This window comes from Falco peregrinus, chromosome 6, assembly GCF_023634155.1.
Source record: "Falco peregrinus isolate bFalPer1 chromosome 6, bFalPer1.pri, whole genome shotgun sequence".
Lineage (NCBI taxonomy): Eukaryota > Metazoa > Chordata > Aves > Falconiformes > Falconidae > Falco > Falco peregrinus.
The window spans coordinates 85440173-85467062 of record NC_073726.1 but is presented as its reverse complement, the minus strand read 5'-3'; the positions used below and the strand labels follow the sequence as shown (position 1 = coordinate 85467062).

Genomic DNA, 26890 nt, shown 5'->3' with positions numbered 1-26890 from the left:
TTTCAGTGAGAAGATGGGGAATATTAAACAATACTTGTAAAAAAGCCATGGAAACTTAAGACATTCAAGTACTCAAAGAATTAATCCAAGTCCATAAAACATGGCAAGAACATTTCCTAGGTGTGGAAGATTTAAACTTTGAAGGGAACTGAGATTTAAATGTGCAGGAAACAAAATCATCAATCTGTGAGAAGACTCCTGGAATACCTTGTTAATGAGTACAACTTGCAACTTCAAATACAGAAACTAAAGTTTTTAAAGGACAGGAAGATCGTTAGGAAGCTGGAGGAGATATGTAAGTCTGCAGGCTTCTACATATGCTGTGTGAACAGTTGTACAGTATCTTCATAGAATCCAGAGCCCTTTAACCAGCAGAAGGCTATGGAAGGGAGTACCAATAAGCTCATAAGTTCTTTAAAGAAGTCAGATTTCATCTGTGTGTGGCTGATGCCCTTACCTTCTGCCATTCTAATAAACCCTTGATTTCTGATGGTATCTCAGATTACTCAACTACCCATGAATACCTTTCTCTATGCCAAATATGCAGGGATGGAAAAGTCTGAAATACGTGTGAGGAGTGTTTCCTAAGCTGTTGTGTTGCATTGCGGAAAGAGATGTAACACCATATACCCAGATCTCTGCCATGGGACTGTGCCTGGCCACCCAACGAATTGCCTGTACGGTAGCTGCCAGGGAGCATCATGGAATCCACCTCTTCCCTCAGAGTAACATGAATAGCTAGATCTTCCCCCACATCAGCGGCATTGTGGGGACCAAGATTATTGCCTCTCAGTGACTCTCGAGTAAACAACCTCAGTTTACAAGCAAAGCAGAGGGACTGCGTTTGATTACCTTGGAAACATGGAAAGCTAACCTCTTTTCACTATTCTCTCTCATCCTTTTCCTGCAATTTGTTGGGCAAATGGTATTCTTTGTAATACTTGTGCACCTCACTGCAACTAACAAGTGGAAAAATTTGACCTCTGTAAACAATTATTCCGCTGGTGTGCAAGAAAAGAGCAGAGTCTAGCTCCCAGAGCAGTGCTAACTGCGCAGGGAGAACAGAAGCAAAAGCAGCAAGAATCATTTTAAGTCAGTCAAGTCAGCAGACCTGGTACATGGAGGAAATATGCTGGGCAAGACAATGTGATTTAACATTTTCTAAGCATAACTTCATTTATGAGGCAAAAGAACAGTTGGTCTCTCACTATCATGCATGAAAGAGGGGGAAACAGCATCCAGCCTCTAACAGGAGGAAGGTTGAAGGAGCCTGTGACTGCACACCTGCTACGGGAGACAGCTAGACAGGCAGGTGCGTTGGCTGTATGTGCAGTCTCTATACACACACGTGTCCACAGATGTCTGACATCTATATAAATGTATGGTAAGCATGTCTGTGCACGTGTTGACCTATGAATGAATGTATATGAGCGCACGCACTCAGATCAGAGGTAGCATGAACATTTTAAACCTATTCATATATGGTCAAACCCGTGGAAGCTGCTGCCACTGCCCTACGTGTATGCTCAGATACCACTCCTTTAATGTGTATGATCACACCCTGTGTGTGCTCTGTGGGAAATACATTCTAGAGGGTGCTGTTTGTGGTGAAACTCTCAAGCAGTTATTTGCCTGTTTCTTTGACTCAAAGTCTTTTTCCCTTTGGCACAAACCTGAAGATACAACCTTATTTGAACCTGTCAATCAAAACGGCTCAGAGGTGCTTTTCTGAAAATACACAATATCTGCAGTTTATTTTTCAGTTTGGTGTGAGGGGGCAGGGGTTGTTCAAGCACAGGCTTTTTTCTTAAACATGCATCCCATGGACGACTCAGGGCAGAGAGTCTCTAGTCCTTCACCAGCCGGTAGATGTGATGCTGGGCCCCGTGGTCACTAGTTGACACCTCAAAAACATATGCTATGCACAGCAAAGTCTCCTGTGTGTCCCTGTTTGTCACAACCTAGACAGAAAAGGAGAAGAAGCTGAGATGGCAACTGCTGTTTCACTGCTTACATATTCCAACACATTTAACATACAGCAGAAAGTCAGGAATAGGCAAAACCAGAGAAGACCAGGAATGATACACTTGGTCACCACAATACCTAGTCTGTGTGCCCACACAGCCAAGCAAAGCACTTTCAAACATCAGGACTACAATGCAGTGAAGAGATAGCGGGGTGAGCAGAGTCCATGGTGTAGAAAACAAAGCTGTGACCAAGCAGAGACCACCTATGTGGATGCAGATCCGTTAGGTCCTCTACCCCCCACGTGTAGTGTTGCAGATTTCAGCTGAGAGGTGTTTCACAGAAAATCCCTTTTTGCTTTGTTTGTTGGGTACAGAGAAACCACCTCCTGTGGCACATCCACTCCTGCTCATGTATGTTGATGCATCACAGCCATGAACAGTTCTTTCCCTCCATCTGCTCCTGCCTGTCAGTGGTAGACACAGACCATGAGGATTATAGAGTATAACTCATTTTACAGGAGACTTGTAGGTTTGGCTCCATTGTGTCCTAGTTTCAGAAGCATGCACTGCCTACACTACGTGGCAGGAACAAGCAAAATGTTGCACCCTGAGCTTCTAGCTCAGCTTCCCTCTCTCTATCACTGCACGACTTTGCACATTCTTGTCACCTGAATTTGTGCCATAGCTGAAGCTTCAAGCAGTTCTCTACTGCTGGAGGAGATGCATTTTTATCAGCAGTAGCACCATCTCAACTGCAGAAGCAAAACATACCAGCTGGAGGCTTGAACTGTACAAAAGCCCCAACTGTTCTTGTGCAAACAAAGAAAATAGCTGTTTTCAAACTTGCTTATTAATTTTAGCAGCCTGATTTTGGTCTATTCTGTTTTCTTTTCTTACTTCATTGCTTGCGTTTGCAGCTGTACTAACCCTTCCCCTTTCTTCTGCAGGCTGTTGTGAGTTACACACATCCAGGCATCAGAGCCTTGTCTGAAAAATGGGCTCTGAAATCTTGGGAGGGCTAGATCCAGAGCGACGTGCAAAGCAAGATAAAATATGCTTGTGAGATTAGGGGTATCTAAACTCATGAAAGAGTCTAGAAAAAAAAATAAATACTCGCCTCAGATTTTGCTAGTGAAGACTGAGGACTAGCAGCATGCCTTGCATTAGGCGTGACCATTTTTCAGCTCCCCAGTGGGGAGTATGGGGTGGGAAATGCTCAGCTTGCTGCTCAGGGAGCAGGACTGCAAGGCAGCGTATTAAAGGCTGTGCCAGCACCCACATGAGACCTGCCTCTCTGTGACAGGAGGTAAGACATGAGATTACTAGAAACATAACATGTTTTTATGTTTTATATATTTTATACCCCAGTAGAAGTATAACTATATGAAAACTTCGTTCGTGGAATTTATAGCAAGCGCTGGCCTAAGGAATGAAACATGCAGAAAGCAGTCAGTGCTCCTCAGCATGGATTACATACAGCCTTCCATCTCTCTGTCCCTGCACCCTTCACACTTTTGCTCACATTAAAAAAAAAACAAACCTCTTAGCATTTATACTCCTTTTTTCTTCCAGATGCTAAAGACCTTAGTACAAACACAAAAGAGTAAAGCCTCCTAAAGTCCTGTGAGGTGTATTATTAACATTGTGTTTTAGCGCTGAGGTACCTGAGCCACAGAGCAGTGAAATGAGTTGCCTGAAGTTCCACAAGATCTCCAGAGAATGGAACGAAGACCACTTGATTTCCATTCTTTCATACAGCTGCTAGCATCTCTTCTGCTTACCCAGCCTCATGTTCTCTGGGTGAAGATCTGTGACGCATCTTGTAGAGGCGAGCACAGAACTCAGTCCAGTAGGAAAATCCACCTTCTAAGCTGTCTTTGCCCTCTTCCCAAATTTAGGCTGCACCTGAGCCTGGAAAGGTTCCTGGTATATAACAGTCACTAATGCAAACCTATAGCCTTCTAGCACTGCCCTACCTAAAGATTGCAGCAATCCATGAAAGTGTCACAGAGCTTCTCCAACATGCCCCTTCCTTTAAATGCCTCCATTTTTTTTCCAGGTTCAGGCTGGTCATGAGGAAACAACTTTTTTTTCCCCCCTACCTGGTCCGTAAAGAACTCCCCACGACAAAATTATATAGCCACTTAACAGTGCTCTTGGGTTTTTTACCTTGCAAAAAGGTCTAGGGCATAGAAAGGACCTCAACATTTGCCCAATAGTGGAATAAGCATTTCCTTCACTGACTTTTGCATCCTTCTCCTCCCTTTATCTTTCCTTTTTTCTCTCTCTTACTCAGGTCTCTCGAATTCTTCCCTGCTGCTTGTCTGCGTGAGTTACTATCTCTAGAGCTCCATAAATGGTCCTGAGGTATAATACATGTGAGAGATACTAAGTTCAATTAGATACTGAGCTGTAAAAGGAAATCTGCTTTGAATCGCAACACTGAACTCCTGCATGGGGCTTACATGTTTCCAAGCTCCAACGAAAACAGTTGAAAGTCCCACCTGTAAGATAGTAAAGTTCTCCAGCACACTGTTCATCATATACTTCTCAGGAAGGTGCTTGAGTTTATGAATGAAGTTTATCATGTATTCGCAGAGAGGGGAACGGTGAATGCGGTAGGAATAGTGTCCGTTTTCGTAGTGTGCATACTCTGTCTGCAATGCAAAACACAAAAGAGGCGCATGGAGCTGATGTTCCCACGTGAGCAGCGTTAAACACGTAAAGGGATTCAGAATAGAAAAATTACGATGGCATTTTCAAGTCATTTTACTAACAGTAATGAGCCGATTAATCATTCCTCTACAGTACTTTGCACCCAGATCAGTCTCCTCGAGGCCTCTTAATTTCTTCAGCTTGATTTCTTTTTTCTTTAAAACAGTGGGTTCCAGCTCATGAGCAGCAAAATGCCAAGGTGCTGTGAAGAGTAACTAAGAGGAGCAGACCAACTGTCAGCTGTACTATAGCATGGTCTGCATCTCTACTGCAGAAATGCTAGGTGTGAATAAACTGAAAAGTTAAAAACTACTAGTTTAGCAGGACCAGGAAGCTCCTAGTAATGATGGTAATTGTACGCTCAGGATGCTTCAGAGCTGGAAAGGACTACCTGTGCAAGAGAACGGAGTATCTCCGCTTCCCCTTAGGAGAGGGTCTGGCCCGTGTTACACAGAGGGATTCACATTCACATCTTGGCTCCTGTGTACTTCATCTTCTTTTGAACATAAATTGAGGTTGGATTCTGTCATTTCACAGGAGACCTTTAAATTCCTGTTACCTCCTTTCACCCCAGGAGCTTGGTCTCCTTTCCTATGCACCATGACACCTCTTTGGCCTATCTATCCCATCATGCAAATGCATAGCCAGATTTCAGGCACGTCTGTCATCTGACTGAAGACAGGTCTTGGGGAAGGATGTAGTCTGAACTGACTGCTTACATGAGAACACCTGGTGTTCTGCACATTACTGCTCCTCCTGCACGTAAAGGCTCCTTGCAAAAAACAGCAGCAGGAAGCAGCTCAGAGCAGCTCTCTTGGCAGCTGAATTGGCATCAGAAAGAATTTCTCCAACACCAAATATATGCATAATTATGCAGCTCCACTGTTGCTTGAGCTGTAAGTGTACAAGCACTAAGATAAACCCCATAAAACCGTAAGACTATATTCTGTAAATTATTAACAGTCTAGTAATTAATGGCTCTACTCTATAAATGATCTGTTTAAAAACACGGATGAGAGCAAGGTGTTGCCTGTTTGTTTTCACCTTTCTGGACTGCAAAACAAAGGTCCAGGTTTCCTAGCTTTTCTTTGCTCCCAAAAAACCCTGAAAGAATCACCAGAGTTGAGAATCTTACATATTCACATGTCTTCAGAAACTAAGATTTAAGGAAAAAATAGCAAACACTACCAGACCTTAAACGAAATCCTGAGACAAGGCCATGTTGCAGGCTGGAGCAATCTCACACCTGCAGGTTTCAGAAATAATAATCTCTGGCATCCAACCCCCTGACAACAAGCATAGGATATATTTTGCCTCGAGATACACACAGGATGCAAATACTTGAAGTGACAAAACAGCAGCCAGAGAGAACTTTGCACCCTGGTATCTGCGCCTACCTCCACTTTCTCCACCACCTGCTTTCCAAAGGAACACACTTTGGTGGAACACGTAATGACCATGTTTTCTGGGCTCTCATATTGGCTGGAAACGCCATAGAAAGACCTGGATTCATCTTCAATATTGGTGTTCAAATCAGCCTAAAAAAAAAAAAAAAAGGGCAAGAAATATATCATTATCAATGGATGGTTGTGGTGGTTTTTCACCTAGGTTGTGTAGCCAAGTTTGTAAGATATTGGAGTGTCCAATCAAGCAAGCAGGGGAAATATGAAGATTATGCACTAAAATCCAGTTCCTTCTTCACAAAGTGGTGGTAGGGATTTGCATACACATTGGGGAAATGTGGTGGAATAACCTCTGAACATTAAAAACATGACACAGCTCCTTGCCTTTGCTGGTATTTACCGTAACTGCACAGTGTAGGACAGCATGGAGGTACTCACACAGCGCGTGGAGAGCAGACAGGAGGGCAGTGGAGAGACAGGGCAATGCAACAGACAGGCACTAAGGAGGAAAAATGAGGGTACAGCAACTGTAATAAAGCTTTTCCACCCTGCGTATGTAGGTAAGGGAAAGAGACAGAGCAGAGAGAAGGAATGGAGGAATGTGTGAGTACACACACACATTAGGCTCAGGTACTATGATATGAAGAATGTAAGCAGACAAGATGCGCGTAAGGAATGTAGGTTGCTGATGGATCCAGCCCAGCTCCACCTGAACACAACCCCACCCCCATTAGCAGCCAGTTTTCACATGTGGGTGCCTAACATTGCCCAACTGAAGCCTCACGTTGGGACCCCACTCCTAGAAATCCCGGTTGCCTGAAGCTTCCACCAGGGGTCATTCAAACCGCGCTTATGAAAGGAAGAAGCAGTTTCCCCGAGGCTCTGAAAACACAACTGGCGGTGGGAATGGCCAGCTCAGCTTCACCCCTGTCAAAACCGAAAGGGCAGAGCGAGCTTCCCTGTGCTCCACAAGCCCAGGTGCCAGCTCACATCAGCAGCAGAGCCATGGTCAGTGCCCACAGGCTACTTCAGACTATTCTATTCTTCCTGCTGAACCAAGGGAAGCAGGAACTGAAGGAAGTGTACTCCTGCTACAGTGGCTGCAGTGTGGACAGGACTGCATTAGATCCCATTCTACCATGGTTTTCTCAGCCAATGTCAGTGAAGGTTTTTTATTCAAGCTCTAGAGCAGTGCTTAGGACAAGCAACGCCAGCCTTGGAACCGGACCACCTCAATAATGAATCCCCCTTTTCTTTGCCATACGAAACACTCTCTTCTTCTCTGCCATGAGATAATGCTTTTCACTTCTCTTGAGTAGCAATTTCACAAGAGGTTTAAGTCAATCTAGAAAGTGCCAATCCAGCCTCCTCCCCCCATCTGTAGCCACACAAACTTACTGCTGCCTTTGAGCCATCATTAGCAATTGTAGGACTCTGGTTAGCCAGATGAGAGGGCTGATCCCAGCCAAAACAAATTTTGTTGTGGGTTTGGTGGATTAGTTTTCAGTCAGACAAGAAAGCTCATGTGGATCTCCACAAAGCTACAGGGGCTGGGAGAGGTGGGACACACAGAAGCCAAGGACACAAAGACTGCCTGGTTTGATAGGACAACGTGAGTCAGGTTGGCTTGAGCCTCTTGGGAAACTGCACCTCAGAGTTGTGGTTTGATCACACCAGGCTGGTCCTGACACCAAGACAGAGCAGCCTCACTGTCCCAGAGCAGTCTGTGCCTCCCCATTCCTCCTGTGCCGACACAAATGTTTCTGTAGCTCTATTGCAAGACTCACTGAGGAACCGCTCAGTTAGTTCTCAGTGGAATCAGTTCCCTGAGCTGATTCAGAAGCACCTGTGTATGTTCAAGGCAAAGAACGTGTTGGGAGGATGGGCAGCAACAGGGAAAGCAGAAGGCAGGACTGCTTCTTCTAGTGAATGCTGCGTTTGAGTAACTTGCTAGAAGCCACGCTTTGTGGTCATTCCTTTCAAGTTACAAGTTCTGCCCCTAGACAGCTGAGCTGGGCCATCTCTGTACCACAACACTCACCAGAAGCTCTCATCACAAAGGGTTATTGCCACAGAAGAAGTCACCATTTTTCCAACATTGATGCCAAAAGCACCAGCAGGAAAAGCAGCCATGTAATAATGTCCAGTATTTCCATTCAATCCAATTTCCATGGCTGTTAGCTCACCACTTCAGCTGTGTGGAGAGGAGATGGTAAAGAAAATAAAGTAAACCATCCTCCCATTTATTTCAGAAAATTTGGTTCCATTAGCACAACACTGGGGCATTCCTGCCACTGTGCCATTGTGCACACATATTTCCACCTAAAGAAAAACTACCATCTGCATTAGATACATGATGCCACAGAAGATCCAAGCAAACAAACCAATAAAATCAAATTACCATGATTGTTTTTTCCAAGTACAAACTCAGAAGCAAGTGAAAGACAGATTTAGGACAAGTTTTTCATGAAGTGAAGCAGGCAATGCACCTCCTGGGCTATCTCCTAGACCAGCAGTTGTAGCATTCGGACAATTCTACTGGGACAAAGATTCAGACCAGGCAAGATGACAGAATGCCCTGATGTTCGCATCAATGCTGACAGCATTAGGGACAGACGTACAGCTTTTACTCAGCTGACTCCACTCTTAAGGGAGAGCATAACAGCACAGTATTTAGATACACGATCACAAATCACTCTTCAAAAGGACTGTGTTGTTTCACACAGTTTCTACAAAAATCCTTAACAGTTGTGCCATCTTCACCACAGATTATGGATGAAATAAAGTCCGTTTACCATAATGTCTTGTCTCCTCTATGATTCCCCCTTTTAAGTAGAATCCCTCCCTCTGAAGTAGTGACAGATCTTCAGCCCTTGTGACTACGCTTAGCCCCACATGCGTAATACATTCATACCAGTTTACACTAGCTGTGCACTCATTCCATTATGTTTTCCTAAATTTGTCATCTCCTGCATATTATATATTCAAAGGCATCCTCTGATTTATCAGGAGATAGTCATACAAAGCTGGCAATTACCTTATTCTCATGTTTGCTTCTCCTCAGAAGATAGCTTCACAAAACAATTTATCCAGCTATTCTGAATAGGTTCCTGACTTCTTTAACAACTTATCCCTTTTTGCCCCCATAATTTTCTGTCTCTTCACTGAGCTGAAAACAGGTTTGGGCACACATATGAAAATGTATCAGTAAACCAATCTGGATTTAAAACTTTTTTAAAAAATCATTTTACATCATTCACATTTGCACCACTGAGGTAGCAATAACTATTGCACAAGTCTTAGAAACAGCAGCTGGAGGAAGAGTGGAAGCTTTTACATTGTCATGACCACCTAAATGACTATAACGCCGTGTTATATTCCAATGGTTTGTCTACACTGCAGTAGCAGATGTGGGCAAATCCAGGCTAGCTTTAACCTAGTAGCACAGGTATTAATAGGAACAGGGCTCAGGCATTACGACTTAATCGTAACTCAGGCTGCCAAATTAATTATTATGGTCATGCTGAAATCCTTGCTATCAAATTTTCCCCACTCTAGTTATGCAGCTATTTTGTTTGCACCACAAAATGCACATGTATTAGAGAGCAGCAATGCCACTCTATTCTGGTTGATTTTTGTTGTGTTACTGTAAGTCATTTACACATCAATGCAACTAACTGTAGTGTTTATTTGACCCATCCTCCAGCTATCTGAATAAAGATTAACTACTTCCCTTCTCCAAAGAGTAATTAAAACAGGAGTCCTTCACAATATTGTTCAGCTATTTCTCTTTGGGGCGATAAAAACAACATATGGACCCAATTCTGCTTTCCCAAAGAAATTGTCCCACTGAGTCAAAAGAACAAAAGGTCAAGGCTACAGAAGCTTGGTCAGACCACTGCTACATAAACACAGCAGAGGCTCTCACTGCAGGAGACAAGTATTCTCAGGGTCTCACTAGTAAAGTTATGGTTACATTCCCCTGAACTCTTAATGGCAAATTAAAAGGTAAGTGCAGTCAATGAGGCAAAACAGAAAGGTGCTAGTTCCACTTCATGAGGAGAGCTTCACTAGCCCTAAGAAGCCACTCTAGGTGCCTCCACAATTTGGCAAGTCTCCCATCAAAAGACCAGACTAGAATTTCACAGCTAGTTAACATATAATTAATCAACATCAAACTATTTGGCAGTAGATAAAATTATGGTAATACTGTTTGAATTAAGCAGCCATTGCCATTCACTGCGATTATGTACAATCATGTTCCTGGAAGGCCTGTTGCAGTGAAGCGACGGGGTCATGTTGGAACTCCCTGACACTGACTTTGCCACTTTACTTTGTTCTAAAGCATGTCCCATATTATGGGCTAGGACTGTCAGACACGTCTAAGGTTGGTCAGTCAACGAGAGCTGCACACCCACTTCCTTCTGTCACCTCTGAAAACCTCAGCCCATAAACATACATATGTGGAATTTCAGCATCTCCAGGGAATGACAGCAGCAGCTAGCTGAGGGCTCCAGTTCACCTCAGCAGGAAAACGGAGCTCAGCACCTCAGACAGGTACTGATAGCACTACAGCTACAGCTTATTTACTTACATCTGCTGGTTCCAAGCCACTCATAGAAGTTAATTACTGCCCCCATATCAGAGTTTACTTAGCACACACATATCTGCTCTTGAATAATTCGCAACCTAGTTTATTCATATAAACTGAAAATGGCAATGATGTACATGAATACATGACCAAAGAACTGCTCAGGAATGGAACTCAAATCTGTCAGCTTTTCCTGCTGTAGAGATGGTTACCTCCTGAAGGGAATCAAGGCAGAAAATTGAGCAAGAACACTGTTACCTGCCATGACCTTAGACCTAGAAAATAGCTTCTAAATAATAACTGGGCACTGAGGTAAATCACTAATGGATGCAGTTAAACTTCTGGGGAATGCACCAGGGCTGTATCATACTGGACATCATGGGGTCTTGAATGGCCAAAAGAACTGCTTTTAACTTAACATCTAAAACCGCTAGGGCCTCCATGCCTAGATTCCTGTGACCCCTTCAAAACACCTAGGTCAGCAGGACTAGAAACCACATTGCTGCTTTGGGGAAAGGACTTCACTCTTTACTTTCAGAGTTTCTTTCTCTAGAGAAACCCTTGTGCCAAAGCACACCCAGTCCTGGGGTGAGCACCCAAGGTGAGCAAAGAAAGGTCTGCTTTACTCTGTCCAGTACCTTCCATCCCTCAAAGATGCAAGGGAATAGCAGTGACTATGACTTAGAGGAAATTCATCTTCCCAGCACTTCATCAGGTAGGAAGGCTAGTCTTCACTTTATACTCTGGGAATGTTGAATACATAACTGAATGCGATTCTGACCTGGAGACTAGAACCCTAGGTGCCTCAGCTCTTCACTGGCAAATGCTCTAGTACATCCAACAAGTGCGACAACTCTTGAATACGTTCCTTACCCCAGCCTAGGCAGCCAAAGGAAACACAGTCAGGATTTAGGGAAGTCTGTAGCCAATGGCCTGAGCTGCCTTGCTCCCCAGGTCCCTGCTAGCCACAGGCTGGGACTGCCGCAGGGACAGCAGCAGCGTTCAGCTAGCTGGGTGGTGTCCAGCACTCAAACAGCTGTTCGCCGTCTCTTCAAAGGCAAAGGTAGGAGATCAAATAGATGAGGCATATTACAAGCTAAATCTGAGTTATGAGCCACCAACTGGACTACATTACTTTATCTGACAAAGTCAGGGTTCTTGCTCTCTGTCCAAGAAGCTCTAGCTGCAAAAAGCTGTGCACACTCTAGCATAACGGCAATCTGATGTGTCTGGGGTGCATCCAACTTACCATGCAAGCTCAGTGCAGTGCAGGTGACACACTTGCCCATAGCTTGCCTGATGACTTCCAAATATGCTGAAACTACAATCACTGAGGTATCTCTGATCTAGCACATCTCAGAGATCTGCATATTGCATGCAAGAGAGCTGATCTGCCTGTTATGGGAGAAAGATCCGAGATTTCCTTCTTTCCACAGAAGTAAGCAGAATTTTTAAATACCTACAAGACAAGATTTCTAGGGAGAAGAGATTTGTTCAGGGAAGGGCATAATAACCCTGAACAAGCTAGTATTACTTTTTTAAAAAAATCACATTGGTTGTCTGAGTCTCTTAGCAGCTTTGCTGAAAACAGCTCTGATGAGCTTGAGTGCATCACTCAGCTTCTGCAACCCCAAGAAAGAAACACAGAAGAGTTGGCATTGTTCGCTGTCCTAACCACATGCTAAGACAACATTTTTGTCTGATCTTTGGTGGAAGGAGTGAATTTCACAACTGATAACCGAGAAAGGCCTCAATCCCACTAGGATGAGGCTGTGAATCAAAATTTCTCTGAAACTCTTCACAGAAGGAAATGTGACCTTTGAGGATCAGTCTTCAGCTTATCTGAGGCTTTGAAAAGCAACGATTAGACAGGAGTCCAAATGGCCTTAAATGCCGTGAGAAACCATAGCTTGCTGAAATCTCGCACACAGGTGCCATGTGGTCAATGGAAAGGCATATGCTGAACAATTCTTGAAGATCAGTCCAAAATTTGTGCCACTGCAGCTTCAGCCTCCAAGAAAAGGGGAAGGGAAGAGTTTCCAAGCTAGCCAAAGATAGCAGAAGGCCTTGCCAACAGTATGGGTAGCTGTGACCCAGCTAGCTGCCCAGGATTGTGTTATTTTGACACCCAGCAGACAGATTCCCTCAGCAATTCAGTCCTTCAATCTGCTTTTTGCTGCCAACAACCTCTGTACTGTTGAACACTGCGGAACAACTTTGGTGAAAGAAGTGCCACTGCCAGTGTCCCCTTACGTACGGTAGCAACTGGTAGGAGGTGGTGCTGGTGACTGCAGGTGAAATGAATGGGCTGTCAGATCCATTCTCAGAAAAAGTGTGCAAAGACAATAAAAAAAAATCTCTGTTGCTGGCTGCTGCCTTGTTTGCTGCCTCAGAAGGAGTGCCAAGGACAGAATGGACATGGAGACCAAATTGCCATCTCCTTGCTCTCCAGGCAGTTTCTGCCAGGTCAGGATTGAAGGCATACAGTGGTCAGGACAGGGTGCTGAGCGGAATTTGCATTGCTGCTGTTTTGACTGGATCTGCTTGGCACAGGATAGAAGCCAAGTGTAGGACAGCAGTCTCTGGCCCACCCCTTCAGACCCTTCCACAAAAGTGTCATTCATTTACTGGAAGGAAAACACTCAGCAATTTGACTGTTCAGCTTGCCTGTCACCGAGAAGAAATTACTACATATATTCAACATTGGCAGAAAAGGTCTCCTGAGCAATTCCCCTGATCCAGCCCTCTGCAGAGGGCTGCTCTGGACAAAGTACTGCTTGCCCTGAATTCCTGGTTTGTCATTTTCCTTCCATCTTCCACCCAGAGTCTCACGACTTCTGAAAGCTTTAAGATGCAAGTGCACCATTCTACTAATGTGCAAAGCCCTGAAAACGCCTCTTCCCCAAACTATTAATAACAATGCATATAGGAGGAGTTCATGGAGAGAACCAAGTTAACAGGTGGCAGAGGTAATATTACACTGGAAAAGAGCAGAGCTGTCACTGCCCATGTGTCGGGAGGCTAACGTCTCACATTCATTGTCGTGTGCTAGAATGCACTTGGAGCACAGAGAAATGTCACACAGATGTCATACGCGACCTGCCAATCCAAGCCCAAGAGTTAGTTCATTGTACCAAACTCCCAATGCCAAAATCAAGGAAGAATTGCAAACACTGCTTATGTTTCAAACTAATCAACTTTTAGCTAGTGTATAAATAATTTAAAGTACCATTGAACAAACATGAACATCTCTTTCTCAGTCACACTAGATCTTAAGTGCTATCAGTGATGTCAAGAAACCCCAACCCCGGTGTTTAGAGGTGCACAAGAGATCATCTGCTATATTCACTGCTTAGTGCAGTAACAGCAGGTTTCTGGCTTGGGTACTTCAAGCCTAAAACCACATATATACAAAACCAACTTAACAAATGCCTTGATTTTTTAAGTCTTTGTCACCTGCAACCACCACTTCAATTCAGAATCTCTGAAAAATCAATCATATCTTCGTGTCTCAAGATACCCCCTTCAAGTATTTAACTCTACTCACCAAGTTTAAGGTTATCAGTAATCTGCTTTTGGATAATACTTTCGTCCTAAAATGATGCTAGAAATTCAACAGTGTAGTAATTGCTTTACCCAACATATCTCTGGACATCAACAGTACATTTGTATAGCTGTCCAGAGCACCCTAGCATATACTCTTACAGAGGCATGAAAATACAGAGGGGTGTAAGAATCTCAGCTGAAATCTAGTTTTCTTCTATTAAACTTTTTTTAAAAACACATTGCCTTACCTATGAAAAGTGTTTGGGGGGGGGGGGGGGGGTGGGTTTGCACCACACACTTCTATTGCAATATACCGAACTCGGGAAGTCCCATGACACGTAGCACAGTCATTACAGGCATGGCTCACATGCTTGAAGTATAAGACTGCATTAACGCAATATTTCAGGCATGTTGAACACGAAGTTTTGCAACAAAAAGACTTGTAGTCTTCCTAAAAAACAGTCCAAATTTTCTGGAACAAAACTTTTGTTTTTTTTTTTTAATTGCTTTACTTAAATTGCCTTAGAGATCCTAGCTGAAATCTTACAACAGGAATAATTTAAGTACTCTTGTGAAACAGTGCAAATCAGAAAAGTGCCCCAATCATTTCTCATCCAGAATATAGCATCAGGAATGGTGTTTTCATCCCCTACTACTCTCTACACTGAGAAACAAATACAAGATCAAATTACTTACTTCTTAAAAGTCTGAGAAGCTCACATTCAATCAATGACTTAACTTTGACAGCCCGTAGCGTTTCACTAAACCTGATATTAACTCCAAATGGGATTAAACAATGCAATGGTACCAAAAAAACCCAAAACCCCAGAAAGTCAAAATATTAAACCAAGCCCAGAAATATCACTGTCATTATAAGTGTATAGATGCAGAGCCCCAGGACATCATATATACATATATACATATATACACATATATTGGAGTAAAGGTGTTTCAAATCCTATGTTAAAGTCTATGCAAACCCAATTCCAGCGAGCTGATACCCTCTGAACACCAGGCACCTCACACGGGCCCAGAAAGAGTCAAACATCCCACCATGTAAATCCTTCAAAAGCCTAACTTAGGCTGGTCAGACATGATGCATACACCACATTTATCCTTCTGCTATTAAAAACCAAACACAATCCCCAAACCCAACCACATAAGCACAAAAGCACACCAAAGGTTTTGATAAATAAAATCAGAGTTGTACTAGATCACAATTTCATTATGATTTCTCTCTCCTTAAGTCAAGGAATTCAAAGGTTTTTTTTCTCTCTACATAACTTCTCCCTCTGATCTCTTCCTTTTGTTTCCTGAGATTTCCACAAAGCACTTCAGAATGACACTACACAGAAGCCGGTGCTCTTTGCCTCGGCATGAAGTTTCCTGGGATCCTTACCCCAAGCAGGAAGAAGCTCTCAGCTCCAAGGACCATTTCTTAGAAGCTATCCCCCTCTCACTCTTTCTCCTTTCTTTTGTCGCATCAGACTTCTGTTTCCTTTTCCAGACAGCTCCCAGTAGGGCCATCACTACCCAGATTTTACCAAAGGACACCCTTCTCAGCAAGGTGCTGCTGCCTCTCCCAAGTATTTCACTTCCACCCAGAACAGGGCTGGTCTTTCACTTTTTGTTTCACCCTTCCCAAGCAGGCCGTTGTACCCTGACACAGGCTAATCCCACGAGGGGCCCAGCTCAGTAGCACAGAGTCTGTGGGCAGCAAAATTATGTGTCTCCAAGAACCACCAGCAACTAATGCTCTAAGCACCAGACACTTGGGCAGATTCCCAGCCAACATTCTCCAACGAGCTTCTGGAAAGGCTAGGCTTGGGACAGCTGGGAAGCTGTATCTCAAGGCACTTAAGTTAACTCTCCCTTCTCCTGAAAGAGGAGCTTTCCAGCTAAGAGGCTTTTTAATGTACGTATGAGCTATGAAAGTTCATTTCTCATCATCTCACTCCTGACCTGGGGTTGAATTTTAAGTGGCAAACTCAAGGTGAAAGGCTCCAAATCCCATTACACATTCCCTCAGCCACCTAGCATGCAACTGCCCCAAGCTGCTATTATTCTTAATTTTGTAATACATATGATAATATCGATGGCCAAAACTATTTTGTTTGTACCCTGAAGCACAATGGCACAGTTTTTGCAAATATCAGCTAACTCACAAAAATCCAAATTGAGTGAGGAGGCTTTTGCCAGGCTGATTTCTGTCAACTTACCAGAAGTCATTTCAGTAATAGATTATCAGCATAATCCAATTTAATTATATGTCTCCTTATCTTTTGTCTGTCCTTGTGCCTGCAGTACATATGCATCTGTAAATTATTAGTACTTGAATAACACAAAATGCAGCTAATGAGATAGAAGAAGAGATGGAAAAATGTTGCCTCTGACTAAGAAGTTACTCAACACGGAGAGACGTGAACACATAAGAGCACGCAGAGAATAATTTTCTCTGAATTCTTCTCTCATACACAAATAAAAATTTTAAAGGGCCCAAGTCACCATTAGCAAATAAAATCTCCAGACGCTGGTCAAGAACAACTCTACAAGATGACATTGTGAAAGACACATCTTGCTCCAGGCCAGGAGTGCCTTGTGCACTCAAGGGAAGGTCTCCAGTGACAGCTGTGCCTGTACTAAGTGGCCTGCACAGGGAAAAATTGTTGGGAGGCAGCAGTCTTCTAACAGCTAGCAAGGCCACTGCTTTTAAAGTGAGAAGTTTATAGCGAAGAGGTACCCTACAAAGGGTCCTTCCCTTACCCAGAATTTGACAAGGAAGAAGGCATTAGCTGGCCCCCTTTCAAAGAGCTCCTTCAGGCCCCCTTTTTTCTCAGGGAACTTGTCATAGATCTGCCGGATATCCACTGCCTCGAGGTAGGGGTCATTGTAGCTGGGGCTTGACTGCCCGATGTGCACAAACAGGTGTTTGTTATACTGCAAGAAGAGGAAAAACATGGAATTAGGACATCGTTCAGTACCACTCAGTACATACTGAACATGCATGGCTCTTCACAGAAGACTGCTGGAAGTTGCTGAAGATTTGATAGCACTTTCTGAAAGAGCAGAAGTATCAGCAGAAATATCTCTGCCAATACCAGCTCATGCTGTTCCTTCTTTCCTGTCAATACATCCAACGCTTCTTGCTTCTTCTGAAACATTATTTTTGGGTTTTTTCCTATATTCACTCCCAAACTACTGCCTCACGCTTCTGCTATATAGCCTAAAATAACCTGAGATACAGTGTTACCGGTCACAGGTCACTCAGTCAAACATTAATGCTCCTGTCCTACGAAAAGCTGCCTGAAATCCCACAGCAAGGTACCAGCCAAATACTATCATCTTTTCTGCACTTTCCTATCTCAGACAGAAGAAATGTAACTGGCCCATCACCCCTGTGTCTCTCAAGATGCAGTATCACAAGGTTGAGCGAGACAGGCAAGTCTTCCACTTCCATTTTATAGGTGGCACCATGGAAACACACTGATGCAAATACATCCCAGTTGCCCCCAGATTTAAGTTCACAGCACACCAGAGAAATATGTGGCTTCATGTGACCTTGCTATGATCCGATTCTGTGTCTGTCCTCCAAGGCTGAACAGGACAGCTAGATAGCCCGGCAGGGGCTGCACCACTGCCTTATGGCCTCAGTGCTTTGAGCATGTGAACACCCATGACCATGGAAAAGGAGGCCAGAAGCACACGGCACAGAGCTGGCTACATTGCTATAGGCAATTCTATCCTCTAAGAGAAGGATATCTTGTGTTTCCCAAAGAGGGCTTTCTATTCTTAGCAGAGCAACAAAGCAAGTATTTCCATGCACGTATAGTAGTATAACGTATCCATGATGAACAGGAGCTACCTGAAGACCAAAAATTAATAAGGGGTGGAAGTCAGGTGTGTGTCTTACTGTGTCTTGGTCTTGTTGTTGTTCCAAGAATGCAGAGAATTCTAACATCCAAAGTTTGGAGCTAGCAACCCTTCGTCCTTGCCAAGCTGGTGCTGATGGGGAAGGCGAGAGGCCAGCAGGAGACTCAAACCCTAAGCACACAGGATTTATATAACAGAATTTAGAAAGAGAAAAGTTGGTAACAGCTTTCCAGTAGAGCACCTGTTGTCAAAGCTAGCTAATTACACTTTCTTATGACTTCAGTCATCGTGTAACAAAACCATTCAAAAGGTCCTCACTCTACCTGTCCTCTAAATGGCTTGTTCAGTTACCCTCTTCTAAGACAGCACTGTCAGAGTTGTTAATGATATAAAAGACAATTTACCTGATTTTGACACCAGAGAAAACATGTTCAGCAACTTTAATAGGACCTAGACTGAGACCTAAATGAGCAGTGAAATAAACTGCTTTAGTATCAGAACGAAGCATCGTCATTAACACGACCACTGATCTCTCGAAATGGGGAAACTGAGAAGGAAGACATCAGTTGTTCCACTTAACAAGAAATTGGAAAGGCAATCACGTTAGAATGGAAACCAGTGTTTTAGTACATGCAGCATGGTGGAAGAACAGTAGATACGTAAACTTTTATTTTCTGCTGAGCCAGAAGGAAAAGAAACCCCAAAACAATTAACCTAAAATGGGAAAAAAATGTTTTTCAAAATAAAACAAAATTTTAAAGCTTCAGCTCTCTTGGTAAAAGGATGGGAATGGGTGATAAGGGGAAATCATATAAAAATTAACTTGGGGCTCACTGAAATGTTTAAATAAATAGAAATATTATCTTTAAAAATTAATTTCAAAACTTCTAAAGTGTTGGCTATGTTTGAAGTTGGAATATAATTTCAAAGCAAAGAGCTACATTTCCTTACCTACCTGGTAATGGCAGTGGAGGCTGTACAGCATAAGGTTGTTGAGAAAAAGGTTTCACGCTACAGAAGTACACAAAGAGAGATGGTTAACAAAAATCCAAAACAAAACACACAAAAAAAGATTTTTGACCAACTGTTTGCACAGATTTGATCAAGTATTTCTCCTGAGGGAGGAACTGGCATAAACGTCTCTGGGAGATTATCTTTCTGTATGGGCAAGAGAGGGTCGTGGAGAAAGACTCCAAAAACATTAAGGGGCCAGGACTGGACCGAAGATTTCCTTCCAGGTTCTCCCCGCAGACTTATTATTCAGAGATCCTCATCAGCCTGTTAATACACTGGTGCCCATTCATTTATCCTTTCCTTTCCACCACAGATAGATTTAAATTTATGCAAGTGGATAAACATCTGGGCCAGATGCCCCTCAGACTTCTAGGCCCAGATTCAGAGATGCTCAGTACCCACAACTGAAGCTAGCTTTCAAGACAGCTCAGCTCCTTTTCAACACCACTGCAAGAAAAATCAGGATCTGGAGACATATCTGACATCAGGGGTGGCAGATACTTCAAGTTTCTAAAAGAACCTCTCAGGTTGACGTTTCCTCATTCACTTCCAAGCTAAAGGCATAAAATCTACTTTTTATTTCTGTAATGGCTTCTATTCTTCTACTAGCCATTTTTCCCTACAAGATATTTTAGTAGTATGTTTCCTGATCTGCTCCACAAACATTAGCAATAGCACGACAGCAGGAACACGTGGCTTGAGTGAAGAACATTTACCCTTCCAGCTGCTCGTCCTTAAGCTGGCTTAAATTGCTCCTCTTAGGTCACGCGATAAAAAGCGTGCCTCCATACAAACAAACAGCACAGAGCAACAATGGCCGGTGGAGCAACCTGAATAATACTCTTGACGCAACTACACCCAGGGCCATCACTGGTGAACGGATCAGGATCAGCCTATCAAAAGGCTCATCTCCACACCGGGGTAAGGGAGCCCCAGTAACACCATCAGAGAAACAGAGCCCCTGCCCAGGGCTGCCACGGGAGAGCCATCTGCCCCATTGTCCAGGTTTGATTTATTATGGGGCTGTTCAGGGAGAATATGACTTATCACATGTAAGAAGGTCGGTACAGTTGTCTTGTCAGTGCCCTGCACCTTCTCAGTGCAGTCTGTCCTATCTTCTCACTAAATTCTATTTCTAATGGCTTTCCTGCACGAGGTGTGGGTGTGTTTGTTCCAGGAGTGCCAGCAGCAACCAAGGGTGTGATCACTAATGATTATCAAGCCAGACTGCCCAGCAAGAGGCTTGGGAGCCAGCCGCCTGTGCCTCCAGGAACAAGGATGCTTTCAGAGGGACCAAGAGGTTCAGGCCAAAGGGCAGAGAGACTGTGGAGTCTGGAAATTGACTGACAGAGGAGTTTGTGTGTGTGTTTATCTCTGTGGGAGCAAACTAGGGAAAGTGAAGATCCAGCTACTAGGTGGACTGTGTATCTAAGCCCAGTCACTGGAGAGATTCACAGCGTGTGTGTGTTCATGCACACACACACAAACACGTCTGTGCGAGTGAGAGAGGCTTGCATCAGCAGCTGGAGTGGGGCTGTGGGCTCAGGGGCTCACCCGTCTGGGTGCCAGCACACAGGGGCACAAGGGACACCAGGACAGCTACTGGACGGATCCACAGTGCAGATGTATTTCCCACTAACACACTTCCACCCTCATTAGCCAGAGAGGGGTACAAGATGAGGCTGTTGGGGCTGTTTGTATCTGTGAGTGCTGAGCACTGTCTATGCAGTTCTGTGTGACCAGCCATGTGTGTATGTGCAATGTATATGCACATTTGTGTGCACACCTACCAGGAATACATGCTCAGTCTCACTGCTGGTTGAACTTGGGGGCACGGATAATGCAGCAGCCTCGCCTCTATCGGGCTGCTAGATTCACCAGCTCCCTAAAATAACCCATATTAGGCTGCTTGAGTCATGGGACATATTATTAAAGGGGTGTAATCCATGTTGAAGGTACCACATGAAGACATAAGGGTTTATCTATTTAAAATTCTCTCATGACTCAGTTTGTCTTCAGCCATAGGCCTAAAGTCTCAGATCCACAATCAGTGAATCTCTCTGAGAGCAAAGACGACATTATCATAGCATTTTATAAATCCTGTAATAGCTAACGGTGCTTGTCAGGCAGCCTAGAGGAAACAGCAGAAGCACCGGCTTTGGATGCTCACATAAAGGAATACTCACTCTTGGGAAGATCCAGCTTGGCCTGGCAAAGCTCCCTGCCAAAACTGCAAGAGAACATACAGGCAAAAGTCACCACTCTTAAGACAGAGATGAAAAGCAAGGCTTGCTCCTTTCTTAGGAAAGAAACTGCAAGCTCATGGACTTCTAAAGATGTGACAGAGTTATCTCTTCTTTCTACATTCCCAGTTTCATCCTTGTGGAGGTGCTGACAGGTCTTCATTTTCTTTCTACACACTACGAGTAGTGACATGCAAGCAACTGAACCAATATTGGTTTTTAATGTTAAATATTACATATGCACCTTGTGCCTCTGTCTCCAAAGTTTTAATGATGCCCGCTCTCTTAGAGGGACCATTTTGCCCAAGAGAGCTCCACGAGAGTATTTTGGCAGAAATCAATGCTCAGCAAAAGCTCACTAGGTCCAACTCATAGGATAGGGGATGCTGGCAGGCCTCCACTATTAAGGACTTTCTGTAGGGGCCGTGAATGTGTCATCTAAGTAATTAGGATGAGCTTGGGAATGATAAGCTTGAGTAAGGGTCAGGATGGCCCAAACAGTTTTAATCCAACACGACTGTGGACTAAGTGATACAGACACCTAAAAATATTTCAGGCAGCTGAAAACCCAAAGGATTTGATTGTTCTCTCACTTGTGTCTTTTTAAACAAAGCATAGAGTGAAATTCTATTGTTTCACATCAGTGTGAGCAAAGAATCAGTCCCAAACTGTTGAAGCCATGTAACAGATTTATTCCACAGAGACAATGCCTTTTGGCCCATTCTTTCTGATGTTCTCACAATTATCCTGAGTAGGTCCCAACACCCTTTCAAATATTCAGGTGCCTTCAGCCCAACACTGCCAAGACACTGATTTACTCACCCCAGAAACGGCAGGGTAGGCTGGTCGTGGGAGACCAGGTAGGGCCATTTTACTATGGAAGGCAGTTGCAGAGATAATCTGGGCAGATGACATTGTAGCCATACTCTGCATGGCTTTATCTTTAGCTGCCTGATCCTATAGCAAGAATAGAAACAGAAAAAAATGAGTTATTATAATGATAAACAAGTTGCCTGGTCTAATGCTGTATAACCAAGATTCTCATCAGCTTCTTTGTAGGGAACAAGCATCTCTGAAAATCTGGGCAGCAGACTCACCAGTAACTGTCCTAAGAACTCTTCAAAGCATGTTAAGTCTTTCAGCCATTATTATAGCTTCAGATGTAATTAATCATCCTTTCTATAATGCTGGGATCACTGGTTTAGAGACTGCTAAGCATTTATCCTTTCTGCCTGAAGGCTTTCAGCAGCACAGCTGAAATGTTTCGTTATGGGAAGTACAACCCTAACTGACTCTTGTGTTTTAATCGTTGGTAAAAATATTTAATGGGAAAGACTCCTGCTTATCAAAAAAGCCTCTAAAAACAAGCTCACAAAAAGAGTTTATCATTACTGCTAAAAGACTACCTCAGTTTGGGACTGCATTAGTCTCAGGTAGAGTTGATTATTTTATTCCCATCCCTGGTGATTACAGGAAATCTTAATAATCTCCCAGGGCACATATGCAAAGACATTCCTTTTTGTATTTTAACAGCTTTGTGGAATTGCACACATTTTTACAGGCAATGACAGTGCAACAGCTAGGGGGTCCGATGGACGTTTAAAACACACTGCATTCTTCATTTTTTCTTCCAAGGAATAAACAGACAAACAGAAGCGCTTCCCCACGTTCAGCCTTTCCTCCTACAACCCGTTACAATTCACCTTCATTCCTCAAACACTCCACATTTATCTACAACCTTATAACTATAATGGAAATGCCACAGATGAATTCACGGCTTGGAGAAACTGCTGAAAGAGGAAAGCCCTTGCTGTCGTCTTCAGGGATTCTCGCTTCCCGACTGCATTCATTGAACTGCAGTTAAGTTCTGACCCTTGGATCTCCATTCTCTCTAACCCCTCTCCTTTCTTTAAGGTCTTCTAAAGTTCTAAGCACAGGGATTCTGAGATGTTTAACACAAAAACATTTGGAGGAGGCATAACAAAAGCTCAAGAACAAATAGTGACTTTTAAGTGGAATGATCAGTAGGAATGGGTGAAACTTCTATTACAAATCATCTTTTTTATGCTATCTGTGGCTCCTGTTCATAACATTCAAGTAAATGGAAGGGAACCATTGTAACTGCTGCGAAAGTTCTTCACGTTCTCCAAAACTATGAGAATTTTTTTCAGAATCAAGTTTAAATGATGCTTTAGGGAATCCTTAAAGTATTCCCCCAAAACATTTTTCAAGAGTAAGGATTCTTTTCTGTTTCTTCATGACATATATAAGGACTATTTCCCAGCTGCCATTGCAGAAAAGGATTTTTTTTTCCTCCCCTGATTTTCTCAACTGGAAAGAAATCATACTTGCCTACCTGAGCTTATACATGAGTTTATGGGGAAGCAGCATTTACTTGTGGAAGTAAAAAGAAAAAGGAAGAACAATTAATAAGGGAACAGATTTTCTCTATTAACCACTGTTTGGTTTTTCTGTTTTGCCTAAATGCCTGACAGACTGCTTGAAAAAGGATGTTTTTGTAAAAGACATCTCCTTCCTCTGTCAGCTAACAGTTCTGCATTCATTTGTATTGTGTTTCCAGTACAAAATAAAAAGGAAAATGAAGCATAAAAACTTACCAAACATTTGCAATGTTCATATTTTTATTATTCTCAAAACACATGATAAATATAATACTAAAACCACCACAATTTCCCTCTTTTTCCTTAGTACAGGTGATATCTATTAGTCACCCAGGACATGGAAAACTACTGATTCTGGGAACGGATTTTTCTCCAAGCTTTAGCCTACTTTCCCCACCTCTCTCTGTTATAGACACAGCACTCACTAAGAGAAGACACTCCAAATTTGTGTGGAGACAGCAGTATTCTAGTAATTGCTCTGAAAAGTCAGCATGTCGCTGCTCTGAGCTCTAGGATATAAATATGAAAACATATACCCACTATGGAAAACGAACAGTGACAGAACACACAGCTAGCAGCAAGAACTTGGAAGAAGGGCAGCAGCTTTTGTGATTTCATTTCCTTGCTCTACGAAAACGACTAGTGAAAGCAAGGAAGTAAATGAGTTGAATCAGTCCTACAGGCTTGGCTCTGCGGGCAGAAAGGCACAGTCTGGTGCTGGGGAATGGCTCACTGCAGGCAGCTGGGCAGAGCTCACAGCATGGCCTGGGGAGGTGTAAGAGGAGAACAACCAATGGCTCCATGGAGCTCCCTGAGACACCTTCCTTCCCCGAGAACAAAAACGGCCAGCTCCTGTGTGCTAAGTGGAAACAGGCTTGGCTGGCTGGCTTTTCAATCATGCCAAATCCCAGAGCTGTGACATGCAAGGAACGGAATCAAGGTTACAGATATAAGCAGCAGTAAATCTTTAAACACCCTGGGCAGTTGTTGTTTCCTACTCGCTCTAACTTGCCTCCCAAGCAGGCGTCCACCTGAACTGACCACTTAACAGCACCACAGGTTTCAGGCTGAGGCAGCCCTGCCTAGAAGCACTGAATTAGACAGTTGCAATTTGCGGCTGCTTCTCTTTATCAGAGCAGCTGGAAACACGACAGGCTAATGACAGACACAACACTGTTTTCTAAAATGGAGCTGGGGATGGGATGTGGGGGGCGCAGTGATGACTTAGAGGTAATCACTGCTTGCAGTAGAGATGCATGCACTTCAGCGCTGCTCCAGACCGAGTGCCAACAGTTCACTCACAGACAGTAGACTTCTGCTGGTACCCAGCGAGGAGTTGCCGAGACAGCCAAGAGGAAGCACGTACTAACAGCCACCCACCACTCAACAGTCAGGGCTGGACCGGACTGTCAAGATCCTCATTACTACCTGAAGCATGGAAGGTCGGGGAAGAAAACACCCATGCCTCCAGATCACTTAATGCCACACCAAATCAACAGGGACTGGACCTCACATCCTACTCAGCCAGCCCTTTCTGGATGGCTCACATTCTAACAAGGGACATCCTCCTGTGCAATTGTCACCCATAATCTTGACCTTCATGACATTTATGGCGATTTAGTCTGAGCACATAAAACATCTCCCTGCTTCAAACCTGAGTGGAAATAAGTGTCAAGAGGTATCGGTTCATTGGTGTGTTCCTATAGAAAGAAACCATGGACTTGCTCAAGCAAGTAGTCAATCACTTTCTTTCTCATTAGCCCAGGCCTCTTCAAATCAAGTCTGAATTAATCAAGGAGCAAAGCCTGCTCAGCTGACACCATTTTACCTGAGAAGATGCCAGCTGGCTTTATTGCTTCCTCTCAAAGGCTACGCCAACTCAGAACACTTTTCGTGGACAACTCCCCGTCACTACCAGTAGCAGAGGTGGAACTAGCACTACCGTAACTGTAAGGCCACCCTTTCCCAAGGCCACCGCAACACCAGGGACAGATTACTGGTCAGCATTTGTAACCGTAAACGCTTCCTTCTCAGGTAAATGCTCTTTGCATACCCAAATCTAAAAATCTTTCAGCCTTGGATGACAGCAGCATAAACTGGAGGTAGAAATCAGACACATAAAATTTAAAGTTATTGTTTCTTTATTCTCTAAATAGAATTGCTCCAGACGTCACAGAGCTACAACAATACAAGCGTTTGCACAACACTTCCTGGGAAGTACCTTTTCCTTCCCAGCTTACTACAGTTCAGTGGCTAATCTCACCCTTTTTTAAGGCTATTCAAAGAGGGAATGGCTGACTGAGGGGGCTTGCATGGTATGTTAAAGGATAGCCATCATACCTTGAGCTTGGCTTGGATCTCTCTAGCTTTCCGCCTTGCCAGGACCTGGATGTGACTAGATACCTGCATTGAAAGACAAAATCCATCTTCATTGCAGAGGAATACTCAGTAGTTGCTTGCAGAAGTAAACATACTTTAGGCACCTTGTACAATAGGGAGTTATTTAGGGTTGAGGGGAGTGGGGGTTAAGGTAACAACGGGATGCTTTTCAGAACATAACTTAATTGTCATGAAATGAGATGGCGGACCAGCAAAGATGGGCCATTTAAGGCCTTTTCCAATTTAAATGGCTTTATCAAGCCAGAGACCTCCTCTAATACTAAAGAACTCGTCCTTAAATTTAGGGACTGAGAGTTCCAGTCTCTTTGCTGTGCATCTTGGCTTCCTCTTGGGAGAATGAAAACCCATGTTTCATACCCCTGGCTGCTATGTAACTTCCCCATATCTAATGTGGACCAAAACACATCATAGAATAATTTAAGTTGGAAATAACTGACTGATCTCATCCACCAAACCCCTACCCAAAGCAGGTCTAGGCTGCTCAATGCTTTGTCCAGCATAGCCTGGACTGTCACTCCCAAATTACAAAGATTGTTTTTCATTCAGTGTACCAGGTATTTCCAAAATCACCATTGCTGTCCATCTGTCTGGGCTGAACAAAGAACCTTCATATAGAGGACCACCGATGCTCACTGAAATATTCATTAGCAGACTAAACAAACAAAGTCACACACCATTTAACAGTAGAAAAATTTTTCTGGGAGACATAAGCCTTACAACCCTACTCTAAAGTGCCTGC

At 43.5% G+C, this 26890-nt stretch overlaps 1 protein-coding gene across 6 annotated transcripts in view; it reads right to left on the bottom strand.

The window, feature by feature from the left end:
• Positions 1-1721: 1721 nt before the first annotated feature.
• TEAD4 (TEA domain transcription factor 4) overlaps positions 1722-26890 on the bottom strand; it is a 57296-nt gene continuing 32127 nt past the window's right edge. For 5 of the 6 annotated variants that reach the window (XM_055808586.1, XM_055808588.1, XM_055808590.1 and 2 more), the window contains 9 exons: positions 26092-26154; positions 22172-22306; positions 21293-21336; positions 19048-19103; positions 18133-18263; positions 16986-17159; positions 6080-6220; positions 4472-4624; positions 1722-1961 (listed from right to left, as the gene is read on the bottom strand). In XM_055808586.1, coding sequence (XP_055664561.1) covers positions 1848-1961; positions 4472-4624; positions 6080-6220; positions 16986-17159; positions 18133-18263; positions 19048-19103; positions 21293-21336; positions 22172-22306; positions 26092-26154 — 1011 coding nt within the window. In that variant the 3' untranslated portion in view covers positions 1722-1847. The other variant, XM_055808592.1, reaches the window with a different exon arrangement.